Source organism: Nanorana parkeri, unplaced genomic scaffold (assembly GCF_000935625.1).
Source record: "Nanorana parkeri isolate BGI_ZX_2015 unplaced genomic scaffold, ASM93562v1 scaffold40, whole genome shotgun sequence".
Lineage (NCBI taxonomy): Eukaryota > Metazoa > Chordata > Amphibia > Anura > Dicroglossidae > Nanorana > Nanorana parkeri.
The window spans coordinates 1,539,723-1,560,326 of record NW_017306308.1 but is presented as its reverse complement, the minus strand read 5'-3'; the positions used below and the strand labels follow the sequence as shown (position 1 = coordinate 1,560,326).

The following is a 20,604-nucleotide window of genomic DNA, read 5'->3' as shown; positions in this document are numbered from 1 at the left end:
CAACAATTTAGTTATGTGCTTCCTGCTGAAAGCAACCAGTGAGAGCCTCCGGGTTCCTTTACCTGCTCCTATACTCCTATACTACACTGATATTTATTCCCAGCATTTATATAGCCCCAACATATTACACAGCACTTTACAGATTGATACACAAGAAAAAATATGTGCAGTCTTGAGGGTCACAGGGATCATAAATCCTTTTCATCATTTAGCATGTGCAATAGGAGATAAGGGAAAGGGAATACAGAACTGTGTAATGGCATTTAAGCACTAAGAAAGTTGTAAATGTAGTAAATGCCTCTATTCCAAGTTTATCATGCAGTAAAAGGTAGTATATTTTGGTACACCATCCACTAACTAATCAGTTTTCTAATAAACAATCAGCAATACACTAATGTGTCATCAGCACTCCAGGCGTTCAGAGAGGATGATCTGCCCATAGACGTTAATGAATACCCCAAAAATCATTAGACAATCAATACTTCTGAGTTATTTTCATTGAGCTGATAGGTCTGATACATTAATGCTGACATTTTACATTCGTCAAGATCACAGTGCAGTTTTTAACAGTAGAGCAGGCTGCTAAGAATATTCCCAGAGACAATCAAGGAAAATACAACTTATTTATATGCAATATGTGCTTAACTGCTTCTGAAGTCTAGCTGGATATATATATATATATATATATAGCCCAAATTCTAGAGTTATATATTCCAGGGAATGCTCTAATGCATTTTTAATACAATATATTTTGTGCAGGTTTGAACGCAGATAAGCATGAATAAAGTGAAACATTAAAATGGACCTGTGCACCTAATGGAATACAGAAGCCATTTAAACTACTCTTTAATTAAAAGTCAGAGTACACAAACAGTTCACATGCTGTAAAACAAGTGTAACAGATATTAATGAGGGACCCTAAGAGAAGTTCATTAGTGTTGGTTTTTTTATGTACACTATATGGCCAAAACAGTTTGTGGACACCTGACCATCATACCTACACTATGTGGCCAAAGTATGAGGACACCCTTCTAAATTATTGTGTTCGGGTGTTTCTGGTGAATGGTACTGTTAATGCTGCAGCATACAAAGACATTTTAGATAATACTACACTTTTAATTTTCTAGTAATAGCCATGACTATTACCTTATGTACAAAGCCAGATTCATATAGATATGGTTTAATGAGTTAATGTTGAGGAACTTGAGTGATCTGTATAGACCATCAACCCTTTTGGTTTGATGGGTTAATGTTAAGGAACTTGAGTAACTTGACCTTAACCTCAAGAAACACCAAAAGTTCTTCTCTTTCAACATCAGTACCTGACCTCACAAATTCTCTTTTGACTGAATGGGCATGAATTACCACAGACACTGTCCAAAATGTTGTGGAAAGTCATCCTAGAGTGAGTGGAGTGAAGTGAAGGCTATTATAGCCATGGAGGAGAGGGCCAAATTCATAATAATGTCCATGGTTTTAGATGGGATGTTCAACAACCTCATATAGGTGGTAATTGTCAGGTGTCCACAAACATTTGGCCATATAGTGTATGTGTGTTTAAAAGTATGAGATATGTACAGGTGAAACTCGAATAATTAGAATATCGTGCAAAGTTAATTTATTTCACTAATGCAACTTAAAAGGTGAAACTAATATATGAGATAGACTTATTACATGCAAAGCAAGATAATTCAAGCCGTGATTTGTCATAATTGTGATGATTATGGCTTACAGCTCATGAAAACCCCAAGAACCCCAAATCCACAACCTCAAAAAAGTAGATTATTACATGCAATCAATAAAACAAGGATTGTACATGAACAATATCTGACCTCTGAAAAGTACAAGCATGCATATGTACTCAGTACTTGGTTTGGGCCCCTTTTGCAGCACTTACTGCAATGACTTTTGCACGATATTCGAATTAATCGAGTTTCACCTGAATATGTGCATGTCACAAAATAACTATCTGTCATAGTAAATGTGACAAAAAGATAGAAGCAATGTTTAAAAAAAAAGCTGAATAAGTAGAAGTAACACCACAAGTGACACAGTAAAATGGTTGTTTCATGTGACCAACAGTCTTAGCATATATTTATTATATTAAAACAGTTTCTGTGCAGACTTTGCTGTATGTGTATAACATTTTTTTTCTTTTAAGTGTATTTGTGTGTTGTATTCTGCCTTCTATAACGTAGTGTACTTTATTTTACAAAGAAAATGTTGGCTGTGCATGGTACAAGTGGATTGTGGATAACAGATATTTATCCTTTGTCTAAGGCACCTTTAGTAAGCTCAGTCACTGTTAAGCCAATTACAGCAGTTAGCCACAAAAAAAAATGAGATGTTGGAGGTGTATATATATATATATATATATAGCCCAAATTCTAGAGTTATATATTCCAGGGAATGCTCTAATGCATTTTTAATACAATATATTTTGTGCAGGTTTGAACGCAGATAAGCATGAATAAAGTGAAACATTAAAATGGACCTGTGCACCTAATGGAATACAGAAGCCATTTAAACTACTCTTTAATTAAAAGTCAGAGTACACAAACAGTTCACATGCTGTAAAACAAGTGTAACAGATATTAATGAGGGACCCTAAGAGAAGTTCATTAGTGTTGGTTTTTTTATGTACACTATATGGCCAAAACAGTTTGTGGACACCTGACCATCATACCTACACTATGTGGCCAAAGTATGAGGACACCCTTCTAAATTATTGTGTTCGGGTGTTTCTGGTGAATGGTACTGTTAATGCTGCAGCATACAAAGACATTTTAGATAATACTACACTTTTAATTTTCTAGTAATAGCCATGACTATTACCTTATGTACAAAGCCAGATTCATATAGATATGGTTTAATGAGTTAATGTTGAGGAACTTGAGTGATCTGTATAGACGATCAACCCTTTTGGTTTGATGGGTTAATGTTAAGGAACTTGAGTAACTTGACCTTAACCTCAAGAAACACCAAAAGTTCTTCTCTTTCAACATCAGTACCTGACCTCACAAATTCTCTTTTGACTGAATGGGCATGAATTACCACAGACACTGTCCAAAATGTTGTGGAAAGTCATCCTAGAGTGAGTGGAGTGAAGTGAAGGCTATTATAGCCATGGAGGAGAGGGCCAAATTCATAATAATGTCCATGGTTTTAGATGGGATGTTCAACAACCTCATATAGGTGGTAATTGTCAGGTGTCCACAAACATTTGGCCATATAGTGTATGTGTGTTTAAAAGTATGAGATATGTACAGGTGAAACTCGAATAATTAGAATATCGTGCAAAGTTAATTTATTTCACTAATGCAACTTAAAAGGTGAAACTAATATATGAGATAGACTTATTACATGCAAAGCAAGATAATTCAAGCCGTGATTTGTCATAATTGTGATGATTATGGCTTACAGCTCATGAAAACCCCAAGAACCCCAAATCCACAACCTCAAAAAAGTAGATTATTACATGCAATCAATAAAACAAGGATTGTACATGAACAATATCTGACCTCTGAAAAGTACAAGCATGCATATGTACTCAGTACTTGGTTTGGGCCCCTTTTGCAGCACTTACTGCAATGACTTTTGCACGATATTCGAATTAATCGAGTTTCACCTGAATATGTGCATGTCACAAAATAACTATCTGTCATAGTAAATGTGACAAAAAGATAGAAGCAATGTTTAAAAAAAAAGCTGAATAAGTAGAAGTAACACCACAAGTGACACAGTAAAATGGTTGTTTCATGTGACCAACAGTCTTAGCATATATTTATTATATTAAAACAGTTTCTGTGCAGACTTTGCTGTATGTGTATAACATTTTTTTTCTTTTAAGTGTATTTGTGTGTTGTATTCTGCCTTCTATAACGTAGTGTACTTTATTTTACAAAGAAAATGTTGGCTGTGCATGGTACAAGTGGATTGTGGATAACAGATATTTATCCTTTGTCTAAGGCACCTTTAGTAAGCTCAGTCACTGTTAAGCCAATTACAGCAGTTAGCCACAAAAAAAAATGAGATGTTGGAGGTGATCCTCCCTCCCATGGCCGTTGTCGGCCAACTTAATAAAGAGAGGAGATTCAGGTCATTATGCAGGCAGAAGGCTTTGCTGGGCAAGGTGACTACGGTGGAACATGCTGGTAAAATGTCTATTGGCCCTCAGCTTGTAGTCCTACTCAGAAGCAACCTGGTTCAACACCAGAGCTACTAATCCTATCATTCTCAATGTAATGTAAATGAATGAAGCCAGACATGTTTGAACTCCAGTGGCAACCATGGCTCCCTTGATGGAAGAGAGGAGAAATTAACATAGCTACCAGGGAAAATAAATGTGTTATTCACAGGATTACTAGACACAAATTAAGGAAAACAAGCACGATAAAAGAAAACAAATGCAGCTACCCCATCTAAAGACTTGCTGCAGTTTATACAGGTATATTATGTGTATGAATATCTCCCTCTATCCTCCTTATGAGCATTTGAATATAGTGTGAAACCTATCCCATGCACAACAAGTTTTAATGTTGTGTTAACTTTCACATGCTTGTTGGATTGGATCCTATAAACAATTTATTGCCATTGACATGCATTGGCCAGGTTGTACTGACCTACAGTACAAAGTAGTCTTATATGCTGGAAACATGAGACAATTTCAAGTACACAGAACTGTCTCACATTACCTCAGAACGATATAATAGCTGTGGTCTGGAACCAACTGAATTTATAGCTCAATGGTAATCACTGACAGTTTCTTCAAGCTCACCCACACTCTTGAAAGGAGCTTTCTTCTAAATGTCTGTATTTTTGTCTGAACATTAATTTCAGAATGACCTGTTGTGTATGATTAACATAATACTGTTATATCCAGCAAATAATTCAGACTAATCTGGGAATACATAGCTAGCATAGAAACTTTGAGATCAAACATTTGCTTTCCAAAATACATAACATGCACCATCAAAGTCCCAGAAAGAATAGACCAATTTTACATAAGTTATTGCAATCAATTATTTTTTATTGCTTTGGTTTATTACTTGGTAAAGCAGATTAAATGCGTTTATAAAGGAGCTAGACTTTATGGGCCGACAATATCCTGCAAATGAGACGAAAACCAATAGGTTTTCATTTTTATTGGTTTAATTAGTCTTCAGAAAGTCAGAATGAAATGGCAACAGGGGACAATAAGGTCTTGGGTGACCTGCCTCACCAACTGTTCTAAAGTCTGGTGCACTTGTCCTTTGTCAGAATGACAACGCTACAATATTGCAGTTTGACTGAAGCCTCATAGGTCCCGAACCACTGGTCTTTTTCTTGGGCTTCTAATCTGCCATGTAGGATTGAACTGTTAACACAATTAAAATTTTGCTGGAGCTATCATGAACAGAAGAAAAATAACAATGTGTACAGTCTCCAATCTCAGGTGTACACCTAACTTGAGCTTAGACTTTGCTCACAAACGTCTTTGTTCTTCCCTAGTAATATGTTCCAACAAACATTTAAATACCTTAACTTTTTCTTATCCTACGCTCTTGAACTCCACTCTACTTGCCAGAAAGCATTCAGCATCCTAACCGGTCTTTACATTTAATTGCAGAATGCAATATAATTTTACTCACAACATCTTTCACCACCTGTTATACATAAATCTAATCAATAACAATAACCAAGGTGTACAGATTAAATAATCCTGTCCTAACACTATTTAAAGTGGTTTGCCTTTTCTTTAAATTTAAACTCATTTTGGAATCGTAGTCACCCTAATGATCAATATTCAAATTTATCTAATATTCTAAAAAAAATGTTTATGTTGCTTGAGAACCAAAAATAGTTTTTAGGTAAATTGTCCATGAACAGAAGTATATGATTTAAACATAATAAATGTTTGAATATAATCACATTGCAGTTCTTTTTCATCATATATTATTCCTATTTTTTACTTGTTTTTCACTTTGCAGCTCTTGAGGACCTCAGATATTGAATTCCAGATTTTAAATTAGCAGGAGGTGAAATTCTATTTGTCATCAATTTTTTTCTGGAGGTTACAGAGCAGAAAACCGCAGATAAGCCGCTTCTTTGATGGCTCTTTCCTAAAAATCTCTTTTTGTTCTTTATCTATTTGATGTGACAGTGATCAGTGCAGGGACAAGACAGGCCTCTCTGGAGAAATCACCTTCCCCTTTCTATTGACAGATTCTTCTGATCTGAATCAGACGGGCCATGCCCTATCATAGTTACTAAGACACTGCTAGTAGCCACCAATTAAACCTTTAGGAATAGTGAAACCTGAAGCCACTTTTGAGTGTCTGTTCTTATTAGACATGGTGAGAAAACTTCTGACACCCAAAAGCGAGGATCCGTGGTCTTATTTTTTCTCTCTTGTCTTTTCTAGATGTGAGAGGTGCGAGAGGAGCTTCACACAAGCTACACAGCTGAGTCGACATCAGAGGATGCCCAATGAATGCAAGCCGATAACGGAGAGCACAGAATCAATTGAAGTGGATTAACTGATTGACTGGTTGGAATTAAACTGCAAGGAAAGTCATGATTAAATGTCACGGACACTTAAGCAAAACCAAAGATTTCCTCTGAACAACTTTCAATCAGGCCCAGAAAACCAAAAGCAGTAATAAAATAAGTAAGATGTTAAGAGATATTGATCTTGGCATGGAAGAGAGACCAAGAAAGACATTATTTATTTATGAGTGGGGGTGAAACATATTTTAAAGGACAAGGGGACTTAACCTTTTCAGTCCCATCATCTATACATAGCTTTATTTCTAAATACTTTTTTGTAAAGAAAAAATGTTATTTAATACCAAAGTAAAGGCTCAGTTACATTTTTCTTGCCCACATATATATGACAATGAATACATATGGACTTGTTTAGAAATGCACCTTTTTGTAGCATGATGCCATTGCTCTAAACACAGCGGCCGAGGAATTATTTAAATGCAGATGACATGGATGGGACACAGTTTAGTTTGGAGGACTGGAAGAATACCACAGTTTGTGCTTTTGTTTCATCGTAGTTACAAGTTGACGTTGATGATCTGTGTGTCCAGATATTGTTGTGAGGTGGAGCCATTTCTGAAACACTCAAGCCATTGTCTGACCAAAGAGGACATTTCACACTTCCATCATCTACTGAACCTGATTACAAACCATACTTTGTGCACTTTTCATGTTAAAGGTTTCAAAGACATTGTTTATGATATGTGGGATAGTTTGGGGGAAGTAAATATGTTGCAATATTACAAATAAATATATAAATGTATACATGTAGTGTGTATTGATGAGCAAAAAAGTAGGTTGTCTCTGAAATGAAAGTTTCCCCTCCTTTCAAAACTGAAGTTCACAGGGAACAGGTTTTGACAATAAAGCTCTGATTCAGAGAAAATACATCAAAGAAAATAGTTATGTGAAGTACAACAAGCATGACAAAAGTAACTAGACTGGCTGGGGAGTATAGGTTTATTAACTTCTTGCTCACAATGCATATATCAGTTGCCAAATGGTAATGGCACTTGCAGCTCTGCATTCTTGTCTTTCCCCTATGGTGTGAAGCAGCAGCTGCTGGCATCCATACTGTAGTAAGAACACCACTAAGCAGGCTTAAGCTAGAGAGGGCACTACAACATATATTTAACTGTAAAAAATAAACTTCTGTCACCATCCTGGCTATGCAGCTTGGCACGGGTCTGTCAATGTCATAAGTAGCTGAACAGAGCAATCAATATATTGGAGTTGATTACTAAAGGAGTTGACAATCATCATTTAATTAATTGTTGTGTTCACTTTGCATACCCAATCAAGTACAAATGAAATAGACAGGAATTTGTTTTTTTCACAAAATTGCATAATTATAGTAAACAGTCTCTACCCTAAGAGAATCGATCTTTTGACTGATAAAGGATGAGTGCATTTTCAAACCAATTGCACTTATTTTTGTTGCCCTACACCCCCTTCCTCCCCCTGAACTAATCTAGCCTGCCCCCTTCCTCAAGATGAATACTTACTGAGATATTGTGCCCTCTGACAAACCGTCCAACTTTATGAGATGAGAAATGGGGGCACCTTACGGCACAATGTATTTAGGCAATGGACACAACCCTGCTGCACCCCCAGTTACATGGATCATTAAGAATTTATATGCCAAAATTGATTGGTTAAACCCAGAATTGTTGTTTTCTACCAGTACTTATCCTTTATACTGTTTTTTTCTAAATAGTAAACAAGATAATTATAAGATAAGTTTGGGGTTTCAGTAGAGAAAAACTTTTGGTAGTTAGAGAGAACCTTTTCATAGATAGCTGTACATCAGTCTAAAAGGTGGGACAACTGAGGAGGAAAGAGGTACAGAGGTGCTTTGTTTCAAATGAGGAACGGTTCATCCAAATGAGGGACAGTTGGGAGGTATGCCCCCTGCTGTCTCTTTACATCCTGCAAGCAGATTTTCAGTGTTCTGGCCATTCCTGAAAAGTAGCTTCCCGTGAGTTCTATAGAATTAGAGTCCATAGACACTATAAAACCAGATTGTCCATATACATTATGACTGTGTATTTATTTGTCTGAATGGAGTTTAACATTAATGTTTGCCACTGAATTGCTCAAAGAGATGATGTTCCATGGTAAGGACATGATATATTGCTCAAAATTAAGAAGTTATAATACTTGCACTAGTATCTGTGATTGTTTATTTTTTTTTAAAGAAAACTATTCCTCTTGCATCCTCTATATATCTAAATTACAGAGATTTGTATGATCCCATTGTAAACTCAACAAGAATTTTCTCTTTTCCACTTTGCGTGAAAGTAAAAAAGTTTTGGCTGGAGTTGGACTTTAATTTACAATTTTATAACAAGGGGAACAATTACTTAATGGGGAAGTCCTAACACAAACAGTGGCCTAATTAATCAAGACTGAAGAAAACAAAATGATCACAGAATTAGAGTTGGTTAATGTCCCATGAATTATATTTTGACCTGTCTGTGTCCCATTGGGGAGACAGGGATCTTGGATACATAACAGTAAGTGAGAAGAAGTCTCTCCAAAGTAAAATAAATCCCTTCTAGTGACAATTGTCACCAGAACAGGTGTCTCAATTAGAGCATTTCACTAACCTCCTTTTCCAATGACAACTTTAAAATGTTCCAATTCCAATAATTTTCTCTCTCAGTTAAAATAGTCAGTAGAAAAGAAAGAAAGGTGAATCTCAGTAGAAGAGACACAGACAGCAATTAAACATTGACAAAGGCACAGAAATGACTATAGATACACTTAAAGTGTATGGACCCCCTGAAGAAGTAAGAAAATATATTTAGAGAAATTCAGCATGAGTGATAAGCCAGTCTTTGTGCTGATAATGTGATCTGCTGCTCCCAGGTGAAGCCAGCTAAAGCTATCAACAGTTGTACATTTCTACCTTGATTTAAGTCCTGTATGTACTATTATTATGAGAGCTGGCTTACTACATGTTCCTGATATGCACAAGCCCTCCCTAATGCTCTGCTGAGTTAAAAAGGTGTACCAATCCAAACGGCTCAATAGAGATTCAGTTAAAGTACAACTGAAGCTTCCTTATTTATTAATGTAATGCAATCGGGCTGAATATACAGTAATACATATGCTCTTCTTTCTGTGAATATGTGTGTACTAAGTGCGGCAGCAAGGGTTAAAATACATTTTGCTATCAGTATGCTGGAGATTTGGGCCACTGCTCTCACACACAAGCAGCACCCAGGTCTCCAACTGTCCGACACTCCCCCTTGCACACTTCTCCAATCAACAGCACTAGAACACTGTTGAATGGTGCAGGTGGTAGTGTCAGACCACCACATCAGCACCGGCCACAGCTTGTGCTGATGAGCAGCAGTTTGACTCTCCAGCATGCTGCTAGCACAAGGTATTTTAACACTTGTAGCAGCACTAGGTATGGAAAAATTCTCAGAAAGAAGAGAATATTTATTTCTATATCTTCAGTTTGATTGCATTATAGTAATAAATAGGTGTGGCTTCAATTGGGCTTTAAAGTGACACTAAACTCAGGATTTAAATCTTAAAAACACATTCAAGTACCTTAACTATTAACAATACTAGGGATGCACCGATACCGTTTTTTCTGTATCGAGTATGGGTACCGAAATTTTGCTTTCAGTACCCGCCGATATCGAGTACCGATAGCGGTACTGGCTCCATGTTCTTTTGCTGGCTTTATTGTGATTGGCTGGGAAACCGGCTTCCCAGCCAATCAACATCGAGCCGGCTTCCCAGCCAATCAGGAAGCCAGGCGGTAAGTAATGACCTGCCTCCGGGTTCCTGATTGGCCGGGAAGCTGGCTCCATGATAATTGGCTGGAAAGCCGGCTCAATGGACAATCAGCATCGTGTGGGCTGTTCAGACGGCTCGATGCTGATTGGCCGAAAACCCGGCTTCCAAGCCAAACAGCAAGGAGTCGGCAAGGAGCCTCCTGATTGCACGGTAAGCTAGCTTCATGTGTCCCCATGGCACTGCCTGTCAGAGGAAATCTTCCCCGACTGGAAGTTCCGGTATCGGGAAGGTATTGGAGCATTTGGGCTAGTACAAGTACTTGCCCAAATACTTGGTATCGGCACCGATACCGTTACTAGTATCGGTATCGGTGCATCCCTGAACAATGCACTGCATTTTATTTTGTGTATCACTCAATCTACAGCTGATGATACACAAATAAAGTACAGTTCTGTTAATAGTTAAAGGAACTTGAATTCATTTTTAAGATTTAACTAACTTTAGTGTCACTTTAAGCACCAGCCTCAGGGTGTGTTGTGTTAAAAGAAATATGGGTTGCAGTTAGACATGTGCACTGGAATTCGGATACATCCGAATGTCCGAATTTCCGAAAATTCGTCCGAATTTCGATTCGGAACAAAACGAATCGCACATGTCTAGTTGCAGTGTCTGCGGATGATGGCCTGATAAGCTTTAGGTAAATCATTACCTCAGCATGAATAAAAAGGGTCCACATCTCATCACTGGGCTATTCCAACACCAGTAGAGCAGAACGGAGGTGTTTTAAGGACACCGCAATGTAAATGTTGAAATAAAATGTTTTTAATCACTATTTATACCTTTTATAGTAGCTTTATTGATTGCCGACACTTAGCAACTGAAAGTTGATTTCTTATTGGTTGCTCTGTTCAAATACACAACAGGGCTGAATGCACTATATTATGTTAATTCATTGATTTGTCTCTCTCTTGACATATTCACAACACAGAATTCCTAGATTTTTACAATGGGTAAAAAAATGTGGGTCCCCCAATGCAAAACCTAAGTGTCATCTTTTTGTCCCAATGTATTTGTTTCTGTAACATGCTTTCTAAACAGATTTGTAATACCTGTGCTATACTGAACTGCCACTTTAATACACAGGCAGCTTTATGTCACATGCTCCAAAATGCTGCCAGAGCCTATAGCTGCTTTCCATATTGCGCTTATGGCATAACACTAGATGTGATATAATTATAGAAAACTAATACTAGCAGTGGCGGAACTACCAGGGTCGCAGAGGTCGCAGCCACGGCAGGGCCCTGCAGTTCCGTCACTTGGAGGGGGCCTAGGACTGGAGGAAGGGGCCCCTGGTAACCGCTGATTACCAGGATATTTAATATCCCCGTAACCGCGAATGTCAGTACCAGGACCTCTTCTTCCGGTCGTGGGCCCTAAGTGCTTCACGCTGCGCCCCTCACCTTGTTTAACTGGTAACAAATTGTTGAGTGCGTTTGTCGTTTGTTTTGCCTCACCTTGTTCCGGCGCAGCGTGAAGTATGATCCAGCCGGCGAAGCAGCCAATGAGTGGGAAGCAGGTTATCCCCGCCCCCTCATCACACAGAACGCTGCCAAATAGAGAGCTGCATCGGTAAGAGAGGCCTGCTGCGGACACAAATGGGGAGATATAGGGAGCTGGGACTATGAAGGGGACATGGAAGAGGAAAGTGTGGGGTCCGGGAACGGAAAGCTGGGGACGTGAAGGGAAGATGAGGGGAAACTGGGGACATGGAAGTGGAGAGTGTGGGGTCCGGGAGTGGAAATCTGGGGATATGAAGGGGGAGATAATGGGGGAGCTGGAGACATGGAAGAGGAGAGTGTGTTTTTTTTTGTCTAAATTTTTTTTTTTATAAAATAAATGTATCTAATTTTTTTTTGGGGGGGAAGCCTTTCATGGATTCTTGCATCGGGGCCCTGAGGTCACTAGTTACGCCTCTGAATACTAGCATATGCTATGGAGCTCTACTTTTCAAGGGTACAGATCCCAAAACAACAGAAAGGAGAGGTGGTTTCAAATTGAACCTTCTGACTCCTCACAACATCCCTGGACCCCCTTCTTCCTACAGTTTTCTTTCTCAATATAGCCCCTAATGTCAAGTGGTGTCCAGAACATGGAAGTAATATAAGGAAAATATTACCACTATTTGTACACTTCATGGTTTGGTGCTGTTCTCCTCTATCCCTGCTGTTCTAAGCACTGGCTCATGAGCAGAGGCAGACTGGGTCTCTGAGCCTGCTGGTGAAAGTTAAGACCAACCTGTCAATTTTTTCAACATGACACAACTACACTCTTCATCCAACAACATTGTCTTTATTTCTGATATCACAATTTAACACAAAAGAATAATACTTTGTATCGTATTTATAACACAACGATGCAAATATATATAGACAAATGGTTCTGTCTGATTTCTACAAATGTGTTCTCAGTGAACAATATCCAAGATGTATATATTGTGAAGAAGCAGATGACTGGAAATCTACAGACACAAAAATCGGTCAAGCAAGTGTCCCTAAGTATGAAGAGGATGTCCAGTAACTGGCCAAGCAATGGTGTCGCTGAGCAATGCATAATGAGGGTGTTGACCAATGGTACAGAGCTGAAATTGTTGAATTACCCACTTAAGATGTTTACATTAATTCTGTACATTATAGCAATATCTCTAGTGAAAGTGAAGGGGAATACAGAAAGTTTAACAAGCATCTCTTTAGGAAAGTGTCTGTAAGTATGAAGAGGGTAATGACATGTGATAAAGATCTGAAACCATTGCGTTACCCAATCCTAAAGATGGTGACATTGGTTTAGCAATACTTAGAGTTATTGTGCTCTTTAACTTTACCCATAATGTTTTCAGCTAAAATGTCAACCTTTAACCCCTTTGTAATATCTTTAAGATGTAGTTATTACTGGCTTTGTTTCTTTTTTTTACTTTTAGCTGGCATCTTCCAGGACTATTTTATGCCTCAAGGGGGAGGGAGGGGTGTAGTTGGGATGATTGCTTGGTTTTTGCATTGAGCTTTAAAGAAGAATTGTTTGTAGAACAGAAGAAGGATGAGCACTTTCATCAAGGATGCCATCATAAACTAAACTTTTGCCGATATCCCTCTCTGTGTTCGGTATAATCAAGGATTTCAGAAAATCCTCTAAAGACCTTAATACGTTTTATAGAATGCTTTACTTTGGGGAAACGCTTTCACAACACAACTGAGTGCATGCAAGAGTAAGAGGTACTTTATATACGGCAAAAAAGGTTTGCATGTGCAGCAAACTAAAAATGAAGGTCATACAAAATGCTATAGCAACAAGTAATGCAATTCTCACATGATATACGATTTACATTCATAAGTTATTCATTTTCAACTAAATCATCAATGAGATTATGAGGAGGGCATAGTATCTTTAGTACTGGGTACATTTGCTTTGAAACTCAAAAGTTCTCAAACTCAAAAGTATTGGTTGAGCAATATCAACTGTGCTACAAGTTGCAAAGCTTCTGTTGGAATATCACTTTGATCTGACTAAACTGGGGCCTAAAGAGGACATATCACAGCTCAAAGTTTCATTTTTTGAGCATCTTTCTTCCAGGCTGCTTGTCCTCTGATCAACGGCTATATATAAAACCTGAAATTTAAACCATTTAAGGGGGTTAATTCATAATGAGAAAATTCTCCAGGCATTCTTTTTTTCTTGGAGAGCTTTTGGTGAGGTCAATGGCTTTCAAGTGCAACATTAACATAATATTCCAGAAGGGTAGTACTTGCCTTTGTGACAAATTATTCCACCAATGTAGTTAGGTTGGAAAACGAATCCCTGAGCATTTGCATTTGGCAGCATTCCCTATGCATGTAAAATGTCTAATCTACATGTTTGCAGATACTCAGAAACTGAACTGGCAATATCAAAGATCTGCATAAACAGGAATGCCAGATCTAGGGGATTTAGCAATCAGTTCCAAGCAGCACAGCAGAAAGGTATACCATTCTTTTGGTTGCTCTACAGTGAAACCAAAGATGGTACACAGTGCTCTTGGGTTGCTCTTCCATCCAGTTTTGGCTTTTCATGCTCTTGATCCTGAGAGCAGACCTGTTCAGTCTGAAAAGAATTGCATTTGCATGACTCTGAGAAAAAGACAGCTGTTACAAAACTACATCTTGCTTTGTGCACATTGACTTGGGGGTGGCACCAGGAATGGGACAATGCAGGTGAAAAACATCACTATTTTATATGTTGTTTGGTGAATTTTGACTTGTGGATGGCTTCAGAAATATGGCAGTGCTGCTGGTTTGGCTGGAGGGCATCATTGTGTTACACCTTTCCCAATTTTGAAGTTTTCCAAATATTACAACTCTTTTAAAACAAAATTTTAAAACATTTCAAATCTGAGGTTGTAATACAAGAAAAAAAGGTGACAGCCATCAGTTATGTTAGTGTCTTGCTGAAGTTGCAGTGCACGGTGAGAATTGACGGGAATGATGTGGCTGGGGGCCCTGTGGGTGAAACACTAGGCACAGAGAGACGGGAATGACATTGACAGGAATAACAGATAGAGATGACAGAGAGACAGGCCACCACTAGATACTTTTTTTTTTAATCATATACATTTTTATTGGCATTAAAGCATTAAACACTTACAAAACAGTGCAGCACATGGTGCCATTCTAACAGGTCAGAGAGCAAAATTATCCCTCACGGGGATGTATAAGGAGCTGGTTCTCCGGCAAGGAGCAATTTCAAGAACGGAACTACACACCAAAGTGGTACAGGCAATGTGGATGGGTGGCAGACACAAAGTAATTGGTGCAACGTTTACATCACGTATCAGCAAAGTACAAGGTAAAGGTGCAGTATGCGTCTATCAAACCAGGAGTAGGAAAGGCTCAGCCCTTCTATGTCGGGTGCTTGAGAGATGGAGCTCGGAACTCCATTTACATAGGCACCCTGCCACGTAGGCGTGCATGGAGCTCATTGAAGGTCTGCTGGTCCATTACTTAAGGGCCTTGTGTCTGCTGGACATCTATGTACTTTAAACAGTGACACCACACAAGACAGACATCACAACAGGAAGAGGGGGGACGTGGGGAGAGAGCAGTGAGCGGTTAAAGTGGAGGAGAATAAGGTAAGATGAAGAAAAGAGGGGTCTGGGCTGCGCGTAGGTAAGGGAGGGCTACTGCGGCAGGAGGGAGAGGAGGGTGAAGTTAAATTGTACAGGTGGCGCGGGGCGGCTGAGGCAAAGTATTGTTTCAAATTTAGCCATGGTGTCCACTAGATACTTTTTAAAGTAATTTTTCTGGCACATACTCTGGGCCCATCAGAGGATCCTCCAGCAGACCAGTCCCGCCTATCCATGAGGGAATAAACATGTACATGAAACCACAATTTCCAATGACTGAAAATACCCGTTGGGGGTTTTTACTTTTAAGCAACGCTACCCTTGACTAACAATAGCAATGAGAACAGCAGTAGGATCTGAGTTTTGATCCGTGGTTAGACTTTCTCTTCACCATATTTATTTTCAGGTCATAGAAAAAACATTACACATTTTGGTAAATCAAAGATATTTTAATTGATAGGTGCCAGGGTCATGGTCACCTGACCATGACCCTGAATTGCCTTTATACCGACATGCTACTGAACATTTAGAATTATACCTATCCAATATATTCCATATTAGAATCACAAACACCTCTTCATTTCTATTATTCCATTATATTAAATTGTGCCCTTGCTGTTTATTGCATTGAGATGTGTATATATCATCTCTGAATTTGACTTCATTTTTCCTGCGCATACCATCCTGCTGCATTCAGTTATTGTTGGGAAAAATGCACATTGATTAAACTCATGCTTATTCTTGCTCAAAACTACATAATGATTATGATAGATGTTTACATTGCACTATCATAAACTGTAAAGCTGAATAATTTGCCAAAAGCTTAATATACTGATTGCACATAAAATAATTTTATATCTTGCCATACAACAGACCTGAGATGTACAGCAATGAGTTTCCCTATAAAAATACCATTATATTTGATTGCATATTTTTTGCAAATGGATTTGTACAGTATTATATTGCCCAAGCACAATACTTATAAGTAAAATGAAATGTGAATGTATCACATAATCAATAGTTACACATTGCGTCAGATGATAGATATCCACACATGTTGAGTAGTCTGCTATTCATTTTAGAAAACCTGCAGCCTTTGTTTAAAGTGCTCTTTCCATTTGTGGCATAATGAAGTTCTCTGAAGACAGTCTGCAGTGTTTAAAACCATTATCATTATCATAATCATTACAGGAAACCTGTGAGGATAAATATTTTGGAGCTGCCATTAATGACTTGTATTCTAAAGCTGCAGGTTGTAGAGCTGTCATCTTGATCTTTGCTTTTAGGTCAATTAATTGAAACAATTATGTAGCCAGTGTGTGTAAAAAGTCTCACCCTCCTCTTTGCTTCCCTGTTCTAGGTCTGTGTGTTATGGACAAGGGAAAGTGTGTGTGGCTGTGGTTAAACAACCCACTAATGTCAGCTACATATGCATGTCAAACCCTGAGCTGCATATGGCCCTTATTATGCTGCCCTCGCAGCCTCTGCCGACAGTAGTTTGTTTTCCTTACCTAGGTTGTTGCCTCAGGCCAGCAAAAGGAAAATATTCTTTAGATTGGGCTGTAGTAGTTAAATGCCTTAGTATATTTCTTTAAAGAAGAACTCCAGGCAAAAATTTTCTTAACCCTTGCAGTGGGGCTATCTCTGCACTGTAAGGGAGAAGTGCTTGTTTTCCCCTAGGTGCGAAAGTAAAAAAGATATACTAACCTGATCCCCTGAGCTGGCCGCCTGTAAGACCGGTCCTTCCAGCCTCTCTTCCCCTCTGCTCTGGAAGTCGAAGGTCCTATGAGAACAATGTCTATTGGTCACGAGGATGCCGGGGGACATACCATTGCTGGAGCAGAGGAGACAGGCTGGAGGGAGTGCTGTAACAGCCAGCCATCTGCAAGGATCAGGTGAGTATAATAACGAGCATTTATCCATTTCAGTGTGGGGGTAGCCCCACTGCAAATTTTAATAATTTTTTTTTCCTGGAGTTCTTTAACACTATCTTACTTTTTTTGTATGCTGTCCATTCCTATCAAGGTGTTTGTGAATGGATAAGGGGGGATCCCTTATGTACCCATACTTTCCCCTTGTCCATTCACACAATGCATTGTAAGGAGATTTGTAAATGGACGAGAGAGGAGGAAAGGTAGGGAGAAGAACGGGATCCTTTATAGTCACAGCTGCTGCCTCTCATCTCCACAGTGCCAGAAGATCATGGCTGTGAATAGAAACCAGCTTTAATAAAGGAGGGTATTAAAAGTAACCAACAGGACATAGGATATACTTCATTAGAGGTAAATTATGTGACTGGTGCTGTAACCACCCAAAAATCTTTATATACTAATAGATTTATATATTTTACATTAGAATGTAATACCACTTGTATGCTTAGCTTCTACTCTTAGGCCCACACTTTGTTTTACATGAATCATAATCTTACTAAAGGATTGCTGTAAAACAAGTTCTTCTTCATAAATTACAAATTGAAGCTCTTTTTGCATTTGCATATATAATTAGATACCTATGCATGATCATTTTGACATGTGGATTTCAGTGAGGTAACCTATGTATACGCATGTTTTCGTGCTCACTTTGAATTGTTCTTGTTTGTGATAGGTTACCTTTAGTGCCTAACTGAAGTATTGTTCACCTCTTTATTGTACTATACCACATTATGTTCTGATTTTCAGCTGATGTTTTCTTGGAAATTCCTTAAAATATAATTTTCTCTTAGTGGGAATGCACTTACTTTACACCTATTTCAAAACACTGTGCTGGCATAGCTGATTTAAGGTCACCCCCCTCATATTACTGAGCACACTGGGAAGTGTGGTCAAATGTTGTACGAGTTTGGGATGCACCAAAATTAAGTTTGTAGACCGTAACCAAAACCACAATTAAAAAATTTGTCAGTCTGGAACCGAAACTGGCTTTTTTTCCTCAACTGTTTTAAAGTTTTTAAAATTATGTTTTAATTATTTTATTTTTTCTTTACTGTCGGGGGCTTTGGAGAAATATCAGTGGGTCTAAATATATTTAGATGTTTCCCTTTTAAAATAGAAAAAGAGATTGAGTGGTAGATGGAGATGCGAGATGAGCCGGTACCCAGCTTTTCCTACCCTTTATTTCTCTTACTGCTTTTTTTCCCTGTTCTGTGTCTTCTCTTTTCAAGGGTACTGTCTTGGCCAACGTTTTTTACTTGGTCTCTAAGCCAGCGAGCCTGGCTCATGCGCAACATCAGACCGAGCTCTTTTCAGGATTACAGTATTGCACTCACCCTCTAACCTGTTATACTGCTGACCATAGGTATGGTGCGGGAAATGGATGTATACCTCCGAATTTTATTGTTTATTTTGTTATTTTTCTTTACATGAGAGGCAATGCCTGTTAGCCAGGGTGATTACATTCTATGAGGGTTACATGTATTTCCTCTTGTTGGAGGCCTAACACTGCAGTGGGTTTAACGGTGCACTGTTGCTTGCTACACAATGTATACTTGGATTTGGTCCGCATGATCTCTTACTCATTGTTTCATGACTTTGGTCACTTCTGTACTGTCGGTTTATAAAACTCAATAAAAATTGTCAATTTGAAAAAAGAAAAAGAGATTGAGGACAGAGTCAATCTCCTTTTTTTCTACAGCCCCTGTTTTGAATGAACAGGAAGCCTCTATACTGAGTTCTCCTGTCTATCCATAAACGTATGAGATATTATCAGTTACTACGTCCACAATCATGAATGAACAGGAAGTGATGTAGAACACGTTCTGTTCATTCATAACTGGAGACACAGTAAGCTTACTATGTCCTCAGTTATTTACAAACACTCAGCGATCACTGATTGCTGAGTGTTTGAATTCCGCTTTCCATCTTGACTTCTCCACCTGTCACACCAGCTCGGCCTCCTGTAACAGCTGACAGCTGTCTCCTCCACGCACGACCTCTTGACAGCTTCTCTCCTTCCTGTTGGGCACTGGTAGCTGGATTGGCTCTGTTTGGCCTCCAATCCAGGGGAGAGCAGTGGGGATTCAAGGGGACACAGAATGACGCCCAGCGGGAGGAGAGAAGCTATGGATGCACCCCATTATCTTCCATTTTGGTACTGTCTGCATTTTGCTCACAGTACCATTTTCGGCTGAAATGTTTTGGTGGCTGAAATTTTGGTGCATCCCTAGTACTAGTACTGGCCACAATGCATTAATGCTATTACCAAAAACCGGACACAAGGCTATGAGAACAGAGGTTGCTAGTACAATGTCTATCTGACTGAATATCTACAGGTGAAACTCGAATAATTAGAATATCGTGCAAAAGTAATTGCAGTAAGTGCTGCAAAAGGGGCCCAAACCAAGTACTGAGTACATATGCATGCTTGTACTTTTCAGAGGTCCGATATTGTTCTATGTACAATCCTTGTTTTATTGATTGCATGTAATAATCTACTTCTTTGAGGTTGTGGATTTGGGGTTCTTGGGGTTTTCATGAGCTGTAAGCCATAATCATCACAATTATGACAAATCACGGCTTGAATTATCTTGCTTTGCATGTAATGAGTCTATCTCATATATTAGTTTCACCTTTTAAGTTGCATTAGTGAAATAAATCAACTTTGCACGATATTCTAATTATTCGAGTTTCACCTGTATTTCTGCGATTTTAGTTGAGATGCCATACCCATGCATAAGTCAACCTTAGCTCAAGTTAATAAGGCCAAATTTAACAAATGTGCCCTTACCACTGCGTGACCAAACCTGAGTGATACTGAGTCTGCACAAGGAAGAAATTCAACGACAGAACCTATTTTGTAGTTGTTAAGTGTAAAGAGTAATCTTGTGGTTTTAACAGTAGCAGTAGTAGTACTAATAATAACTACTATTAAATAATAACTAATAATATTATTATTATTTAAGTAATAGTGAAACCTACATTTCAAAAACCCCAGCATGAAACGAAGCACTACCACATTTGGAATTATGGCAGAAATCTTTGTGAAGTGCTGAAAATAACCTTCCCACCATCATACATGCTGTAAGGACATTTTTAGCTTATATTAAACAGAAAGACTGACATTATTCTGGGCTAAAATCTTCTCAGCAAGTTGAACATGGCCACAACACGGAGTGTTTCTTTATGCTTTCCAGCTGTGATGTGGCTGAAACATTTACGTCACTCTTGGGAGTTGATACA

General features: G+C 38.5%; 1 protein-coding gene across 1 annotated transcript in view; it reads left to right on the top strand.

Moving 5' to 3' along the window:
- The window catches only part of PRDM6 (PR/SET domain 6), a 119,715-nt gene extending 112,487 nt beyond the window's left edge, over nucleotides 1–7,228 (top strand). The window contains exon 8 of the mRNA XM_018571095.1: nucleotides 6,404–7,228. Within this exon, the coding sequence (XP_018426597.1) occupies nucleotides 6,404–6,518 (115 nt within the window). The 3' untranslated portion in view covers nucleotides 6,519–7,228. The remainder of the gene's footprint in view (nucleotides 1–6,403) is intronic.
- The last annotated feature ends 13,376 nt before the right edge of the window (nucleotides 7,229–20,604 follow it).